The following is a 19,864-nucleotide window of genomic DNA, read 5'->3' on the forward strand; positions in this document are numbered from 1 at the left end:
TGTATGAAAATGACAGTTTACGCTTGCCAATACTCTATCTACCCGTTTTGACATTTGATTTGATTGTTGTAAACAATCGCATTTTCCAATCGGACCAATTCCTCAGTTTATTCAATATGTTTTGAATATCGCTTACACTGATTTTAAGGGAAACGAAAAGGCAATGGAAATATCCATATTCTCTAGTGACAGTGACGACAGTGATTTGGAGGGACTAGCGATACTGATAGCGAAAGTGAAAGTCGCGCTTCATCACGGGTAATGAAAAGAGATAACTACATGCAGACCCTGGATGAGTTTGATTTCACGTTTGGATTAGGCTTTCGAAATCTGCTTGCCAATCATTGTTAGTTAAACTGATCTCGTATATTCGTGTTACTTCTATGTACAAGGTAAATAATTTTTGACATTATTTACAAAAAAATACCGTACCTACCGAACTATTAGATAGGTACTAACAAGGGGCAATTGCATCGTTTTTTCAGGAACTATGGTGTTTCTCCATTCCATCAACTTTTTCTGAGGAATAGGAAATATTTATATTATCTTTTTCAGGACATTTGGTACATGGAAACGTCGCTTCCCTGTGATTGCATTGACATTGCGTTTATCTTTACCTAAAGTTCAAACAATAATAATTGCAACTGCAATTTTGCACAATATGTGTCGGAATCAAAGGCTAGAGGAAATTCCAACCCAAGTGGAATTATCAACTGCTGATATTATTAATTATGAGAAAAATATAGAGAATCAAGATGTTAGAGAAAGAACAGCATTAACAAATAACTTCTTTACTTAGTAAAATAAAATACCTTTACAATCACTGCTATTTATTTTATTGCTTATCTACATTTGTAATTCAAAATAATAATTACAAATTAACATAGTTTTATTAGTTGAAAGTTAAAACATAGAAACAGGCAAAATTTCCATACATTATCTATACTATTATATAAAGCTGAAGAGTATGTTCGTTTGAACGCGCTGGTCTCAGGAACTTCTGGTTCGAATTGAAAAATTCTTGTAGTGTTGGATAGCCCATTTATTGAGAATGGCTATTATAGGGTATATGTATATCATCACACTATGACCAATGGGACCAAAAACGGCTAAAATTGATTACTTTTGAGAGCTTCCGTTGCGTGCGCTGCATAAACGGTTAAAGTTATGCAACAATTATGTATAACGGAATTGTAATTTGTTCCATAACACTGGATAATGTGTACAGAGTCCAATTATTATTATATGGCACCGAGTTTACTGCGTACTTCATACTAAAAACTAAATCCTTTAAAGATTGATTAATATATTATGAACAATGTTATTAAACTTCAGTGTCAAAATATGTCAGCAACCAAATTACTCACGTTCCATTTTGAAACTAATTAAAAAGTTTGTATCTTAAATATGACATGTACTAATTCCCGTGAGGTAGCTGAATGTTTGCCGGCAAACATTGACAGCTACGCGTGTGACGGAAAAATAACCTTATTATGTAGTATATATGTAGTATATAAGGTTATAATCCCGTGACACACGCAAATGTCATGTAGCTGTCTTGGCTCGCCGGCGATTCACGAGAGACCAAGAGTTAATTATTTCTTTTGAGGGCTAAAATATATAAAATATTTTTTTATTACTCCAAGTCTTATTTTTCGCAATTAGGCAAATATTGAAACGAATAGTTTGTATGGAAAATACAAAAAGTATTTTTTTACGAATGGAATATTCTGCATAAAATGGAATGGTCAGGAGGGAACGCATCTGGAAAGGATTGCCAGCGATCTATCGTTGAAGGCAAGCAAGGATAGGCGAGTTAAGATATTGGCATGCCGATAGGAGACCAATCGAAAGATAGTCGGCAATCTAAGATAGGTTTTAGTCTTGGACAGTAGATACATTATTAATTTTGGGCGTAAGTCTTTATCGTCGTAAAAGACAGGTGGAAGGGGAGAGTGGATCTGCCTACCCTATATTCAAAACAAAAACATATTTGTGTAATATTAAATTACTGGGATTACCCGTTCTAAATTTACTTTTAGGTCAATAATGACAAATCCAATCGTTATCCTATAATACGTACTTAGAAACTAAGAAAATGTTTAAGATAAAGGATAAGTATCGACTGTATCTATCCGAGCCCTTGTTATCACTCAAAAGCTTACTGTTTATAAACATTAATCAAATCCTTATCTAAAATAAATAATTTACATAATTAAGGCGGTGGTGGAAAATTTTCTAGATAACAAGGCAACAAACAAAATATTTTAAAATCGTGGAACCAAATTTGTCCACTAGTGTAACCGAGACATACCATAATTAGCGAGGAAAACCTAACCAAATAAGAATACTAACAACTTTTCGATGATCTCTAATTTACAAACAAACAAACACACATCACGCATTTAGCACCGAAGGGGTTAGCAGAGGCGCAACCAGGGCAAACACTTTTCGCCAAGTGTGTTCCGTCCCATGGTGTGATAAGGGGCGAGCCTATCGGCAGAAAACTTATTACAGTATTACTTTGCTCGATACGGGATTCGAACCTATGACCTCAGAACGCTGCTGTACCGCGCATGCAATACAACTACGTCACCGAAGCAGTCATCAAATCTGAAATGTACTAGTAATATTTACGTGTACTAGACTTTTAGCATTTTGGCCACCAACAATATGTATGCGTGTGTTGCAATACAATAATTTTACTATATTTAATAGCGCTGCGGAAATTGCCCTGGCTATTTACCAGAACATGAAATTGCATATGAAATTGAGGCAATAGAGCGTGATCTTTGCTTTATGGTTTTAATATTTAGTGCTAGTATTTTAAACGTATTTTTAAATTTATTATTATGTACTAGATTTTTAGCGGAAATAGCTTAGTTGGATGTGGAACAGACTGCCTAGACGAATATCCGCAGGTTTAAATTCAAAAGGCGCACACCTCTAACTAAAATTATGTGTGTATTCTTTGTGAATTACATAAACATCGTAATGAAACCTGCATACCTGAGAAGTTCTCTATAGAAATTGTGAGGGTCCGAGAACGTACCCTGGGTAGTCTTACAGACAACTCAATTCCACCAGAAAACTCAAAGTATTATGTATATATTATAGACAAGATCGCTTTCATATTGTAACAATAAATAATATTACCTATGAACCGCAATCAGAAAAAACTGAGGGGATTTTTTATATCACGCTTAACCTAGATTGAAGTAGGGCAGACAAGTCGTATATAAGTCAAATCTTTAACAACACGAAGGTATGTTAGCTACGAAGTGTTTACTATGACTAGTAATATAATATTTTTATGAACATTCTATTGTACGGTACAACATCAATATGACTAGGAAGAACCCAAAGCCCGTTCATTAAAAGTATAGATTGCATAACAAATTATATATTTTACATATATTATACATTTAAAAAAAACAATCAGCAAAGTAATGTTAACTATTTTTATTACTGCTTCTTCTACTAAAAATGTACTCATTACTTAGTAATTATCATTCAATTTTAAAAAGATAACCATAATGCAAAACATGAAAGAGCAAATAAACTCTAAACACCTGGCGGCCGAATCCGGATCAAGGAGTATTAATGCGCATTTCAAATCGTTACCATAAACAAAATCACTTTGGTCCTTTCACTTAAAGCAACTCAATGTTTGCCGGCAAACATGACAGCTACATGACATTACGCGTGTCACGGAAAAATAACCTTATTATGTAGTATATAAGGTTATATTCCCGTGACACACGTAAATGCCAATGTAGCTGTCATGTTTGCCGGCAAACATTGAGATGCTTCACGGGTTAAACATGCGCATGCGACGGTGCCGATGGTAAGGACAAAACAACACTTATGTTGGGGACAATGAATGCGCATTTCAATCAGATATTTTGCATTTACGAAAGACTCGTAAACAACTTTAAGGCTCTCCCCACACGCTTATTACATTGACTATATTCATCGACCAAGACATTAAAATGATAATAACCATTATACTTCTTGATATGTAATGATTATCTGATAGTTTTAACTTATTTATAATAAAACTAACATATGTGAGGCTGTATCAATCGAGCATCTTGGTAGCAATTAGCTACCGCTATCTATTAAGTATTAACATCCAAACATCTAAGATTTCGTCGTTGAATTGGTGGCGTATAAAACAAGGAATAGGCAACTCCAATTATGTCTTTATGCCAAAACAATTAGCAAAAAGCATTTATCATGTAATATTGATATGTAGCCTATTATTTTTATGGCTAGCAACCTCTACTGCCTGCCATTTAAATTGTAGAATTGCGGCTAAGTATCAGAACTAAATCACCTTAATTAATTGAGAATATGAAGCAACATGTCATGGAAGCAAAGTAAACACATTATTCGTTTAATTACGTGCGGTATATATAGTGTCCTTCGTTTAATATTGAATCAGCAAGGAGTCAAATGAGGCGAGAGGATGCGAGGCCATTTCTCACACCTGATTAAAGGTATACTGTATCCGCAAATATTTGTGTCGAGTCTGGGTCATATAAAAGTAATACACAGTTATACATAGCTAAATACACATATGCTAAATGACTGAAAACACTTGTACAATCAAGCGACGACCATTTTCTTTTTGTCACGATACAAGCCTAGCTTAGTGCGGGAATCATGATAAATATGTAAGATAAAAACTTTGAAAATGTTTAAGTAATTAAAATTGCAAGTTGTTAAGTGCTAAACCATTGTAAATATTTTAATAAAAAAATATTCTATTCTATTATGTCAGTTTACGTAATAATAAAAAGGACACTGCAAAAAGAATAACATCTTCTACAGAGCGTAGACTAAACATTTATCGAGTGTCGTACTTTATTGACTGACCTGTGTGTAGGCCAGTCAAAATAAACAATATTGATCGTGTAATGACAGCCTAACGGCGACTGGCGCAACTCCGGCATTTATAAAGGAAAACGGACGAACACATTAAATGGTAGTCGGTATGTAATAACAATATTTTACACAGTTCCAAGACGCAGTGGATGGACTAGTTAATCATTTTGAACAAATCGCTAAAAGGTACGACGTCAATCGTTAAACGGCATTATAATATTTCAATTACTACGTACACACCATAAGGTACAATGCGATATAAGGATAAAAAGAACAAACATTTGTAATAACCACAATCATTAGTTCCACAATCAAATAAAATTGAACTCTCTTGCAACTTCCAACGCGCAAACACTCATTCCAATATTGGTTGCAACGCGAGAACGTATTGAAACTCATTGATCGTATTAAGTTTTATAGAAGACCTTAAACACAAAAGAAGTCTAATGTCAAGAAAGGTGAAACCGCGCAATTATTTACAAGGATCGTACATGCATAACGATGAACGAATATTTAGATACCGGCAGAATGGATTAGGACGTCTAGAAGTCAAGACGGAGTTTTTTGCACTCGCCTTACCTACCGACAAGCCAAACAATATTGACATGATTGACTGACATCCAGACGTAATTTATCTATTTTGAACCGACTTCTCCTTTTCTGTATTTGTCTCTGGTTTTTATATCATTTAATTTGTTTGTATCAGGTGCAGGGTAGAGACGAGGAGAGCACGCAAGAGTCTTAAATGACCTAGTATTTTTGCGAACTTAGATGATTATAACGTCATAAGTGGCCCATCGATAAATTTGTTAATTTTAAAAAGGTTATGAGGAACAATTTTGTTTTGCAATCCTTACATATTGAAGACGTAACTACAAATGTAGAGGAAAACATAAACGTATGAAAGTGGTCTCGCTTGTTTCGCAATCGAAATTAGATCTAGATCAGATACGTGTAACCTTTCACCGCGACTCGCTTCGAACCTAACCCGCGTTACGTACACCAGAAACATTCTAAACTGTTAATACTGTTTATATGGGTTCGTTACCGCATTTGCTGGTGGTAGGATATATTTTATATCCGCCAGGATAGTGACCACTGTATACAAGATGTTAAAGCCCAGCATAGTGACCCACGTAAGTGTGTCGCGTTCCGGGTCAGCCTCTGTATATGGTTCCAACAGGCCGGCATAATTGTGTCGGCTGTCGAATGCTATGATCTCTCGTTAGTCGACATTCTATTTGACCCCACTTCACTTACCATCAAATGCAGTGAAGTCACATTGTAAAAAAAAATGATTTATCAGAAAATCTCTTAACTTTAGTCACAAACGTCTTGAGATTAAAATGCTTCTTTTTTCATTATTTTGTTTCTCACTTCGCTATGGAGGGAAGTAGACAATTAATCTTACCAACTCCTCCTTATCTTTATATTGGATTATTTTCGCTGCTGAATAAAGACGGATTAGTATTCCCTGAGACTCGCCAGGCTTCACCGCTCGGTATTAGAAAATGTTTACCACTGCTGCTGCTGCTGCTCACAGGAGTTGTAGTGACGAGTTGGAGGGCGGGATAGTGTCACTTAACGTTAAATTTATTTAGACGTTGGCTTCAATCTAGTTGAAATAGTAACGCATGCACTTAATTTTTTAATTAACTTTTTTAATCACACACTCCTTTTTTTAGAGACCCTAGTCATTTCGCAGTATGATTATTTTTCCATCAACCACATTCCGTACGTTTATTTTGGACGTAGTTGCGAATACTTGAAATACTTTACTCTCATTACCACCACACACTCGCAAATCACACTGTCACACAATCACAAACACAGATAAAAAGCTATTAAAACGTTTTTTTTAGCGATAGCAAATCCGGGGTCAGCTTGTTTTTCCCACAATGATACTATTGCATAGTTGCACTATCGTACGCTGCCAGTGGCGCGGTTCAAGGCACGACCGATAACATGAATACGATTAGAATAACGTACAATGGACTCGGACGGTGCCTTCGACCGTCGTGCTGTCATGAAACCTGCTAAGAAATATAACAAAGATCCACACCAGTACCTAGTTGTCCAAACTCATTAAATATGTACTATGAACATTAAAATTAAACAATTTTATCGCGGTTTTAATAATTTTAGTTTTCTCCCGACGTTACGCAGACATTGCAGCCTTCATAGTCAGGGGGGAGACTTAGAGAGATTAGCCTCTCAGTTTTCTCCATTCCATCGCTGTGATACATCCCTTTCTGCTACCATGAACGCGAATGAACTGTCATTTTTGCACTGCAGATAAAATCCGCCCTATTGCTATTATAGAAGTTATATTTTATTGTGTACCGCAAACTAAACATATGTAATACTACTTTACTATCATACAAATATGTATGTCAAATCCCTGCAGAGGTCCTTTCATAATTAATTTGTACTTTGAACTATGATTCATCACGCTGTTCCGATATGGGATGGTAGGCCACCGCCCATCAGTATCATGCTATAACCACCAAGAGCTCGCTCATTTCGTGTCACTCTATACATCTAACCTCATTCACGATTTTATTCTAAAACAACTGAATATCCAATAACAAAGGCAGCACAATGGTTTTATTGTTTAAATAACAGAAACAAAACGTTTAACGGATGTAAACACGTGTAGTGTGTATTTAGTCCATTATTGTGGAGTTATAATCGGAACGGTACAGAAACTGTTGTAAAAATAAACACCTGTTTATTTCATGACTTATCGAATATTTTTTATCTTATATGCTGTCCTCAATTTGAAATTCAGCATTACGGTGTTTCTTTAATCATAGTCATTTTGGTTAATTCTCGGAATCGGATTGAGATTGGGATCGTTTATTGGACACGGCTGTTAGAGGTGCAAAGACATAGATGCACTTGTGCCATATTAATTTCTCTATTTAGTCTATCAATTTCTCTATTGATTCTAATTTGCATAGACGCACCAACATGACTTTTGCGATCGATATCTCAAGGTAGATATAAGCGGGATATCAAGTCCCAAATCGTGTTAACAAAACAAATCGACCTGGGTATTAAAAAACTTTTCGATCCACAGCTCATATACGCTCCAACTAGATTAAAGCAATAATTCGCCATTCAATTCTCCTTGAGCAGTTCCATGAATAAAAAGAAGTAAAATAAAGATATCAGATATAATCTATTTCAGTACAATTCCGAGTAAGGATAAATGCCCATATTATCCTAATGTCATTGTGTCAGTTAGGTATCATCCCACAGAATAAGGAAGTATACCAAAAAAAGAACGATGAGTAACTGGACATTAATATAACATCTAAGCTGCGGGCTCTGGCTTTGTTTATGGACGTATTTACACTTTGTCACATTTTACAGTTGTTGATATAATTTCAGTTAAAGACGATATATTTTTTAATCTAGAACAGAGGGCCAACGATCAAGTTTGTCAACTAATGGTAAGTATGTAGTTCTATCCAGAATTGTCTTCAATACAAAAATAATTATTTTAATAAACAGGCCTATGATGACTGGTCATTTTCTTTCCAACACTATTATGATGTTTATTAAAAGAAGAAGGGAAATTGGTTTCTCAAGGACGTTACATAACATAAAGCAATGGTTAATTTGGCAAAATCGTAAGAGCTCTTTGCCCACATGGCATAAAGGAATTTATATTTTATCTACAACTATATAAAGTTGCTTAACAAAAGTTCCACGTCACTGCACAAAACGCTCGGCAATATCAATTACGTCGTGCACACATAGCTGGCTGAGACGACACAAAGCAATAATAACATTATCCACGCACAAACACGTACGCACAACAAAGAGCGTCTTAAAGATTAATTTCTCAATCAATGGAAACAATGAAGCCAATTACCAGACAATGTTCGCTCATATGGCGGCGCAATGCGCCTGCGCATGTTTAAGCAACGAGCGCGACCGATGAATACAAATAGCTAATTCACGTTTATTAGCCGTTGCGACCTTATCATAGGAGCATGGCGGGTTACCATCGAGATAGCCGCAATTTAATCTGTATGCGTAAAATTGCGAATTCTAAAACGATGTATGAATTAATAATGACATAACTGGGTACTGTGTTCAAAAAAACATTTCAAAGCATTACTTCATCTAAAAAAAAATTACGCCATAAAATCAATTAAATAAACTGAATCAAATTAAATTAAAAGAGTCGTATTTCACGTCGAAAAAGTTCGTATGGTCAATAAACTCATTCGTCATGGTATACTTAATTAAAGCCGTACGAAACAAGGTGAATCACTGCAGCCACAACAATCCGAAATAGAATAACCTTTACCATATACAATATATTAATTATCAACAAAAAAGATACAAGATTTCGATCTATGAACCAAAATATATAATTCCAATTTCTTACACCTGTTTAGTTAAGATGCAAATTATTTTAAATTAAATAACATACCTACGCGATAGTCATTGGTTCAAAAGCTGCTCAAGACATGCAACTCTGATTTTTTTAAGTTACATGTGTATACTTTGTTATTTGTCGCTATAACAGTGAAAGAATCATCCTGAGGATTATACAGGGTCATTTTGACATCGAGTTACTAAATGAAACCACAGACTTATCTACTTGAAAATAACACTTTACAATAAGTTACTTACGCCGTAGATGTAAAATAAAAAAGTGTAAGTTTCGAACAAAATAAATCAGTCATTTTAATTTTTCGGGCCCTAATGTCACTATTACTACTTTAAAAGAATTCATTGCAATAGTAAAATCATACACTCATTCAGAAAAACTTTCACGCAAACGCGATATTCTCATGAAATTACAAAATGATCTAAAAATCAGAAAACTAAAACGATTTTTAGTGAAAATATTTGAACTATTAATGGATAATTTTTGGCACTATATCAGCAAAGGGCAAGACGAGTATTTGGTTTCCTTTAGTAACGCAATGTCAAAATGACCCTGTATAAACCTAAGAATTCTTCATAAGAATTTGGAGGGTATTTTAAGTCTACAGTATGATCAGTATGATCCCTTGAACCCTCACAATACAGATAGCCCCTAACCGGCGGTGGAACCTTCCAAGCTAAGTGGCTTTATATATTATAGATATGACATAGGTCATAGATACATATTACATATTATGTATTCTTTCAACAATATTAATACCAATCCTTTTTTATTATTTCTGCTTAATAGAATAAAAAAAAACATCACAAATTTATCGAGGTCTGGCCATCTGACAGCCAAAAATGGGAAATGAATAAAGAAAAATATATTAAGTAAAAAAGGAAGACTACCAAAACAACCACAGCAAATTAATTCTGATCACTCAACTGCTCTTTCTTTATACATCACATAATAAAACACCAGAGTTAGTTTTAATGATTTTGTTTTGACTGGATGAAGCGAGATGCAATGTCTAATTGGGATCGTTAACGCTCGGAGACTGCGCAAAATATTCTTCTAGAATGAATCTCAAGGACCGAAGCTTTAACGACGTTAGTTGCTACTGGGTAGTATTGAACCAGTTTGAACTTATTGCAAACATACATAATTATTCCGATAATAATTATAACATATACGATTCGTACGTAACAGCAAAATAAAAAAAAGGTTTTATTATTAACTATAAATGGTTGTGTATTATATGGATTTTTCTGCTAAGAGAGGAAATTTTATATTTGTATGTTGCCCACTCAATGAAGTTTTGTGAAAAATATTCATACTCTTAAAAACCATCAGTAGAAGCCGTGCGTTGTATCAATCAGTAAAAAATATAAGTAGATTTCAGCTCATTCAAATCTTGGACAGGTCCTTTATGCAAATCACGAGAGTCTATAAATACATGACAAACTTATCGCTATGACACAAAAACGCCAACACACATACGCATTTATCTTGTTTTCGTATTAAATTGGAAACAGTGGAAGCAAGTCATAAAAGTGGTACAATCTCAAAATTGGAAAGTGTTCAGTTGTGGTATGCGTTGGAGATGTTTGTCTATTCACAATGTGTATTTAATACCGTCTCAGTGGTGTGGTTATGCCGTATTACTGGGAAACCAGAAGATCGTGATGGTATTGTATTTACTCATGGAAGGGAAACTTACTCACCAGTGGCGAAACGACCATACAACCCAATTCCTACCGGCTTCCCTTTTAAAATAAACCTATTTGTTTATCTTAATTTTTGCTTTCTCTTAAATTGACCGCGATATGTTAGCTAAGGCAATTGTTTTTCATGGATAATTTACCTTTTGAAAAAATTCATCCTTCGCCATTGTTATTCACAGTTTAAGTTTTTTACAACACACTCTTCAAGTAACATCATAATTCTAACCGGTATAAGTAATTCGGCATTGCCCAGCAATGTTTAGATAAAATCGGAAACAGTTATATTTTTACATAAGTCATAAGTGCAGAAAGTTCATGTCTACATAAGAAACATCCTAGCTAACCACATTAACAATTCTTCATTTGATGTTGACATTTGATAAGCATCAACAGCCATTGTAATCTGACCTAAACTAGAAAAGTCATTGTAGCTAGCAATATGCCTTATTGATTGTAACATATTATATCTTAGGGTGGCGCGTGCGCCGTAGATCATCACGCAGAACTTTGGTATCTAAAGTTCTAGATAGTGCTGCTTGTGTTTGTGGGCGGTCATATCTTTCACCATCTTGCAGGGCGCCTTGTTCTTTTCGTCATGCAGATTTAATAAAAAAATCCTTTTTATCCTTCACCTTCGAGTTAGGTATTTATTGAATGCAATATTCACCTGTGCAGCAGCAACTCTAGTGTCCCATGCAGGGGACCGTAAATGCTTCATAAGCCTGCCTAGCAGCCGGTGCAACTCCTCAGGGTGCGCCTTCTGCACCTCCCCGAGCTGCCGGGCAGCAGCGCGTCTGGTCGCCGGACCCGCTCCCGCCTCCAGCAACACGAATAGCCGATCCAATCTAGACAAGACAGTTTCATAAGTCCTTCTCTTGAGCCGAGGTCACAAAAAACACATTATCGTGATACATCTTGCACTAAACATGCGATACTTGGATGTAGATATGTGGTTGTTAAAAGTAAGAACAGAAATCATTATGTTCACGCGAATGTTACACATTAATGTTAATGTTAATATTAAACAATAGTTTTATTCGTTATTTTTATTTCAAAGACAAGACATCTCTGAAGTAATTTTCTTATCTTCATTCCCTAGATAACCCCACCCAACTTTCCTCTAGGGCCCTGGATTCGATAAGCTAGAGGATTCCAATATGCCTTTCGCAGGTGTCCTCCAAAGCTGACCACGGGGTCCAATACAAAAAAAAAATGCCCTTGTGTCGCTATCCGGACGGATATGAAATATATGTTACTACTAGCACAATAATCTGCAGATGTAAACAAACATTGTCTCATTTTCACGAAGCAAACCCTTATTTTCACAGTGACAAAGATCAGACTTTGATCTGACACAAAAGCTTCGTTTATCTGCGGCTTTAATTACGAAAATTTAAACCGCGAGATGTAATATGTATCTGGTTTAATTCATTAAATAAGGATTATTTTTCATGCAGATTTATTTCTATTTATCGAGGCTAGGTTAAAGGTGAACGCACACTTATCGCTCGCTTACGATATGGTCACCGTCGGGCTATATCGCTTCAGTAATCACCACGAGGCAGTTGTCAAGTAGCATTAAAAAAAACTTGGTATATTCACGTTTCTTTCTAAATCCATAGTTTTTGTAATGTTTCAATAAATTTCCAATTTTTTTTTCATTGTAAATATTTGATAACGAGGTTTGAATTTTTTTACCATCAATGCGATAAAAAATATTTTTTCCTTTTTTTTATAAAAAAATATGCGAATGCGAATATCTGCTACCGACATTCGCGAATGCGAATGCCAATGCGAATGTTTAGTTTTTGTTCAAATTTGGCGCCAATTTTCTATGATGATTATCTAAATTTTATTATTATCTAAGATGATAATTATCTAAACATTAAAAAGTTATGTAAAGACTGATAAAAAATTATAGAAGATTTTTTGTTTCTTTCAATTGCTTTTAATTTCTTAGTTGCTATTGTGTTACAAGTTCTAATGAGAATTACATTTTTAAGCTTTATTAAAGTAAACGAAATAATTTTGTTTATTTTTAAAGTTTAATATTCCTCTACTCAAGTTTAATTACTAACTTAAAAACATGGTAAAAATAGTTAATTAATTGGTATGTTTTAAGAAAGGGAGGTATTTTTCTTTGAGAGTCTATAATTTTTTGTTTGTTTGTTTAGACTATATTTATATTTTATTGTAGAAGAATATTGTTATAGTTTAGATTTTGATTTTATTAACCTACTATTACACACACACAGTATTATGAATATTATCTCGGAAGGGGTATGCAGAGGCGCAACCAGGGCACCCACTTTTCGCCAAGTGTGTTCCGTCTAATAGTGTGACAGGGGCGAGCCTATCGCCATGTCGGGCACAAATTTCACACTCCGGGCTGATACTGAGCAGTAAAACCCAAATATCACTTTGCCCGATCCGGGATTCGAACCCAGGACCTCAGAGCACTGCCGTACCGCACATGCAGTAGAACTATGCGACCGAGGCAGTCTACTATTATCTTCAAATATTTTTTTTCTGATATTGACATTCGCAAAACATTCGCAGAAATTTTGCGAATGCGAATGCGAATGCGAATATCCAAAAATATGCGAATGCGAATATTCGTTACATCACTAATACGCACACGAAATAGGGCTTCCCCTACGATATATCGCAAATCCTCACTTATAGATAAGTACCTAAACACTCAATACCAGAGTAAGTCTCAAAAAAATAAACCGGGTAAAGCATCCCAACATAGTGAATTGGATTAATAACTCGTAATCTAATCAGCCGCGCGAATTGTTACCAATTTATTTAATAGAACGCTACTGAATCTTTATTGCTGGCCATAAACGTAATATCGCAAAACACCGACCCTCATAAGGAGCCCTCCATAAATTACGTCACACGTTTAGAGGGGGGAAGGAGAGGGGGGGAAGTTCGTGACACTATGTTACAAGGAGGCTAGGGAGTCATAAGTTCGTGCAACATTATCTCTAAATCTAAACTATTAAAACACAAAACATGGACTGTTAACGAAAATCTTAAAAAGATATTCTATATCTGGCTATATAACTTTTTCTTTTTGGGTGGAAGGGGTCAAAAACTCGTGTGACGTAATTTATAGATAGCCTCCAAATACACAACACACACACACACATCATATTATAAACCTAGTCCTAAATAGGGCACCCAGTTTTTGCCATGTGTCCTCCGTCCTATCATATGACGGGAGGTGAGCATATGGTAGGGAAATTACGTTTCCCTACCATAGTGTAATTACACTATGCTGAAATGATTTTAGCGTATTTACGAGACGAGCTTCGCCGATAGTTATTTACATAAATAACAACACCCGGAACTTTGAAGAATAGTACTGCACGACAGCGTGGCATTGCAGTGCGCATTAAATTATGACACATCTCATATTCCCCAGTAATTTGTTACAAAAGCTGCGAGGTATCCGGAAATCGATATTTTCCCAAGCGGTTTGATCGAAAGCGATTTATTTCAAGCACATGTACATTTTGCTCAGGGTATATCTTGACCTGTCAACGTGAATTGTTGTCGAGGGTCGCAGCTGTGTCACCGAGTGACGGTTCAGGGTGACTCCATCGATCGACATTCGGCGCTGACATTGATTATAGTGCAAGGCCGTATGACGCAGGTGACTTAGGACTAGGAATTTCTTTACGATTTAGTTTGAAAAGAAAAAAATCTAGAATATCGGAGTTTATTTACATGGAAGTGAAATATTTTAAAGCAGAAAGGTAAACGAGTCAGTAGTTCAAAGTGAACACACTATGCTAGAGAAACAATTAGCCAATCGCAGTCAAAGTTTAAAATTGGAATGATGATTGAATGAAGTTTTGAACCTTCCACAAATTAACTGGCAGTACAAAAACTAATTAATTTGCTTCTCTATATTTACAGACAGTATCCCGCAACAAGACAGCGTAGCCAACAACTCAATGGGATACGGTTCGACTCTACAGATTCAATATAACACAAATATTTAAATGAATAAAAGTACACACGCAATCGTATACTGTATACTCATTTGAAAAGGAGTGTGATACTACGATCGCCCCAAAAACGACGTGCCGCTGACGTAAACCGTCCTGTGATATAGCAACATTCAAATCACCCTCGTATAAGCTTACTAATCCACCACGTTACTATTCTAGCTTTCCTACACAATACTCAAATTGCTTTGACGTCGAGATGACACGGCATTTCTGTAACATACGATAACCATATGATGTTGTAATCCGGATACATATCAGATATGTACTGTGTACACTCCTTCTTTTTTGATAACAGCAGATATACGCGCAAGTGGAAAACTTGATGGTGCAATAATCGTGCTAGTGTCGTAGGTGTGACGCGGACTTTAAAAAAAGAAATCGAGATTGCATTTTGTGAACAAAAACTGAAACATGTTTTAGCAGAATAATCAATCAGCCGCTTTACGACCTAACGTAGAAATAAAAGGATCAATTACATACTTAAAACGAGAACCATTAGCATTTTACGACCATTAGATAAATAAACAGATCTGAATCAGTGCAAGTGGAAAACGAAGAATCCATGGCGTACAAGAAAGTTAATAATACGGAACACGAGTATTAATAAACACTACGTATACAGCTTTATAGGTATTAAATAATAAATCACACATTATCGGAATGTAAATAAAGATCTAAGTTAGCGCAGATAACCACGAGTGACGGCCTAATTGACATCGCGATAATTGATTACAATGGGAACGTAAACACATGGATTTACTCGTGTTTTGATGTTATGATGAATTACTTTTTTTTAAATAGAAATCATAACTGTTAATATAACTACCGGTTCCAATCATATGGCGCCTACCAGAATTCAATTCATAATAATATATACTCTATTCAAATCAAAGCTAATTTCGATTAGTGAAATTCAATTTATTCATTGAATTTAAACATCACGCATTTATCCCCGAAGGGTTATGCAGAGGCGCAGCCACTTTTCGCTAAGTGTGTTCCGTCCCATGATGTAATACAAGGCGAGCCTATCTCCATATCGGGCACAAATGCCAGACTCCGGGCTGATACTGAGCAGAAAAACCCAAATATTTGCCCGGCCCGGGATTTAAACCCAGGACCTCAGACCGCTTCCGTACCGTGCTTGCAGTACAAACGAGGCAGTCCAAATAAAAAACTAAATTTATAGTTCAAAAAAGGGATGATTGTGGTGACCATGATGATATTGTACTGCATTGCATCTACCATCAAACAACTTCGCTCATTCACCCGAATAAAAAATATATATTTCAAATCAAGCTATTTCGGATGCAATTCGATTCGGTTCATCAGAAGTAGAGTCCCGAAATAGGGATCCATTAGTCAAACCCATTAGCCCTCGGGGATATTTTAATAGGTCAAGGCCTATTTTATTTTTGCTAGATGGAATTTACTAATCAAGATTATCTTAAGGATTAGCTAGACTTCTTAAATGTTAATGTTTCAATAGATAATATTACCTGAAAACGGATAATTTCGTCTTAGATAGAGTTTGTAAATAAAGTACGGTTCAGTTACGAATCTCATTTGAGAATCTATGTTAGATTTAAACAAAACGACGTTCTGACGTGAGAATTTATATGTTTATGAAAATAAATAGGGCACGGTCACAAAACGTTCAGCCAATATTACCCATGCAGCCTTTTCAGAATTGCATTGCGTACACAATATATGCGTTTCATTTCATCAAAACATGTGTTTGCATAAATTTAAATTAATGTTATGTGGTATTTGTTTCAATGATATTGAATGTTATACTCGTATATTGAAGTTTATTGTTTTCCTCACTATTTGTTTAACAATATACGTATCAAATATGGCACTATGAAGAGGGATCTTTAAAATAGAAATATGTAATAAAATAATCTCCAAATGAAACAATAACAATTATTATTACATCATTATTGCATTTATGTAGTAGATATATTATATCAAGCATGAATTAGCAATTTTTATTTATCAGCTCCTTTTTTTGTAATCTATGTCTACCTAGACACAATCTCTGGTTACAATCATACCGACACTCAAAAAAAAAAAAAATTAAAGGACAACTCACCGCGACTTCATTACGATATTTTCAACGTATCTCTTCTTATGTATTATCCTGAAACAAAAAAACAATATCATAACTAAAGTATTTCTAAAATATTTAAGCAACGGAGATGTTTTTGTTATTGCGTTTTCATCATATTTTAATGTCATATTAATGCAACACCACTTTGTAACCTTTTTGATAATTAATCAAAATAGCATTCTTCATAGAAAAACAGCATCAACGCTGATTATTTACAATAAAAACATTACCTAATTATCGAATGGTGGTCGATTATTTTATAATAATATCAGCCCTGTATTATATACTTGCCCACTGCTGAGCACGGGCCTCCTCTAATACTGAGAGGGATTAGGCCTTAGTCCACTACGCTGGCCTAGTGCGGATTGGTAGACTTCACACACCCTAGAAATTCCTATAGAGAACTTCTCAGATGTGCAGGTTACTCACGATGCTTTCCTTCACTGTTAAAACGAACGATACATTCACAAAGAATACACACATGATTTTAGAAAAGTCAGAGGTGTGTGCCCTTGGGATTTGAACCTGCGGACATTCGTCTTGGCAGTCCGTTCCACACCCAACTAGGCTATCGCCGCTTTTTTATTACATACAAGCTCCTTAAAGTTTATTTTATTTTCGTCCAACATTTTGTATCCGTAAATATCTACTTATAAGCTAGGGTAGATATATACATTTACTTCAACTAACGGATCAGCGAGTCGAAATGTGACCGACATTTGAATAACTGTGCATTCATTATTTTTTTTAGTTCAAAATTTTAATCAATTCTCTGTGATTCTTACATTCGTATATAACATAAAATAGTTAGATATTTCTGGAAATACTAATATCAGCCCTGCTATATACTGGCTTACTGTTGAGATGCAAATATTACGTACTCATTTTTATACACATATACAGCAATGATTAATTAGCTTTTATTAATAACACCGGATTACGTTGATAAGATATGAATCGCAATAGATGTTACAGAGAAGTATCCACGTGGCATACCAATAAGCAGTTTAAGGTTCACCATCGAACAAACGACTTTGAAGCATCCGTTCCATACATTTACTGCGCACGAGCAACTACTTTAAAAAAACATTTTTTAGGTCTTTTTGGAAGTTTTAATTTATAGGCAGGGCTATTCCTTCTTCGGACACCTATCAGTCTTATTTCAATCACAGTAGTTCTAATCGAAGGACAGCTTTGATAGTCATAATATAAAAAAAATAAAAACTGCTACATATTTGTTTACATTTAGATATCTCTCACAAAATATGAAAATGTAGTGTACCTCGAAAAATACGAAAAAAATAAATTGAAGCCCGACATAGTGACCCAGATAAATTCAGTCGCTCGCTAAAAATCAATAAATCCGATCAAACGGGCAGAGTCGCTAGCTAAATGTTCCTATATCCATTCGGCAGCCTCTACCTCTCCATTCATGTAGAAATTCCAGTCCATGAACAAGACCTAGTTTATAGACTAAACAAACAATTTAAACATTCCGCAGTATAGAATTGAGATGGATGTTATTAACATATGGGATATATTAAATAGATGATTGTTTATAAAGATTTTTGTAATTTGGATGTATTTTTTTGTTTCGGACTAGAAAATATGTTTCGGAAACGATGATTGAATACTGAGATCTAAATAAAAGGTCGCCGGTAGAATGAATTACGGATTTTTCATGTCTGAAATACAAAGAATATACTAGCTAGGTATCAGCACTATATGCAAGCAAAAATAATTGTTTCGCACTAAAAAAGGGCGCTGGAACTAACATCTATACAGATTTTATAGATTTTTCATAATACAAATACAATAGATACGCTAATACCACGCCAAACAACATAACATCTCTCGTCAGTCGACACTCTATCCGGATTCAATCTACCATCAGGTGCCATAGGGCCACTTTGTATTGTCCGTATAAACATAGACCCATATACCCAGAGGCGTAGACAGAGAACTAGAGATTCCGCACCGTTATAGGAACACTTATTCATCCAAAAACTTTATCTTGAAGTCCATCGCTCGATCAAATGTAAATGACAATTCTGCTCAAATATTAGGATTTTACCAGTTTCTGTCTGAATATGATGGATGACGCGATGTTTACTTGAAACTTGTGACATATCTATGGATGCAACGCATGCCTTATCTATTGAAAACCTGGACGACAAACAAAAACAAAGGCAGAAATTGTAAAATGCACGTTACCTAAGCGTAGATCGAACTAGTTCAGGAGACATAATAATAATATAAAAAAATTACAACTCATACATAATTATGCATGATAATTATAATTATGTTGCAACTTGCAACAAATGGATGACAATTTTAATGCCTAATTGCCGACAAAAATATTTAATTAGTCATAATGAGGTCATCATCACCATGTGAACTTTTGCTCGCGTGGTACGCTACTGAAATTTCATGCAAAAAGTACAAATATGTGAGGTCGATTTTAGTTTGTATCCCGAACTCAAAAGTCAAAACTATCTTGCTATCCGTCTCGAGCGATCATGAAACCAGAAAAATCACTAAAATGTTACCCCCTTATTCATAGACGTTTCTTATCTAAGAACGGAGCATTGCTGTGATAACAAGTCTGTGTCTCAGCTTTATCTGACAGCCAACTTGATTCAAGTTGTATCTTAATATTAGCCAATCACAACGACCCTATGTCTACGCACTGCAAAGGCTGCCATGCCGTCAGCACTGAGAA

General features: G+C 35.2%; 1 protein-coding gene across 2 annotated transcripts in view; it reads right to left on the minus strand.

The window, feature by feature from the left end:
- LOC115444810 (TATA-binding protein-associated factor 172) overlaps positions 1-19,864 on the minus strand; it is a 61,413-nt gene that overhangs the window by 34,357 nt on the left and 7,192 nt on the right. For both annotated transcript variants that reach the window (XM_030170724.2, XM_037437763.1), the window contains exons 2-3: positions 17,125-17,172; positions 11,675-11,852 (exon numbers count right to left, since the gene is read on the minus strand). In XM_030170724.2, coding sequence (XP_030026584.2) covers positions 11,675-11,852; positions 17,125-17,135 — 189 coding nt within the window. In that variant the 5' untranslated portion in view covers positions 17,136-17,172. The remainder of the gene's footprint in view (positions 1-11,674; positions 11,853-17,124; positions 17,173-19,864) is intronic.

This window comes from Manduca sexta, chromosome 12 (assembly GCF_014839805.1).
Source record: "Manduca sexta isolate Smith_Timp_Sample1 chromosome 12, JHU_Msex_v1.0, whole genome shotgun sequence".
In the NCBI taxonomy this organism is placed as follows: Eukaryota; Metazoa; Arthropoda; class Insecta; order Lepidoptera; family Sphingidae; genus Manduca; species Manduca sexta.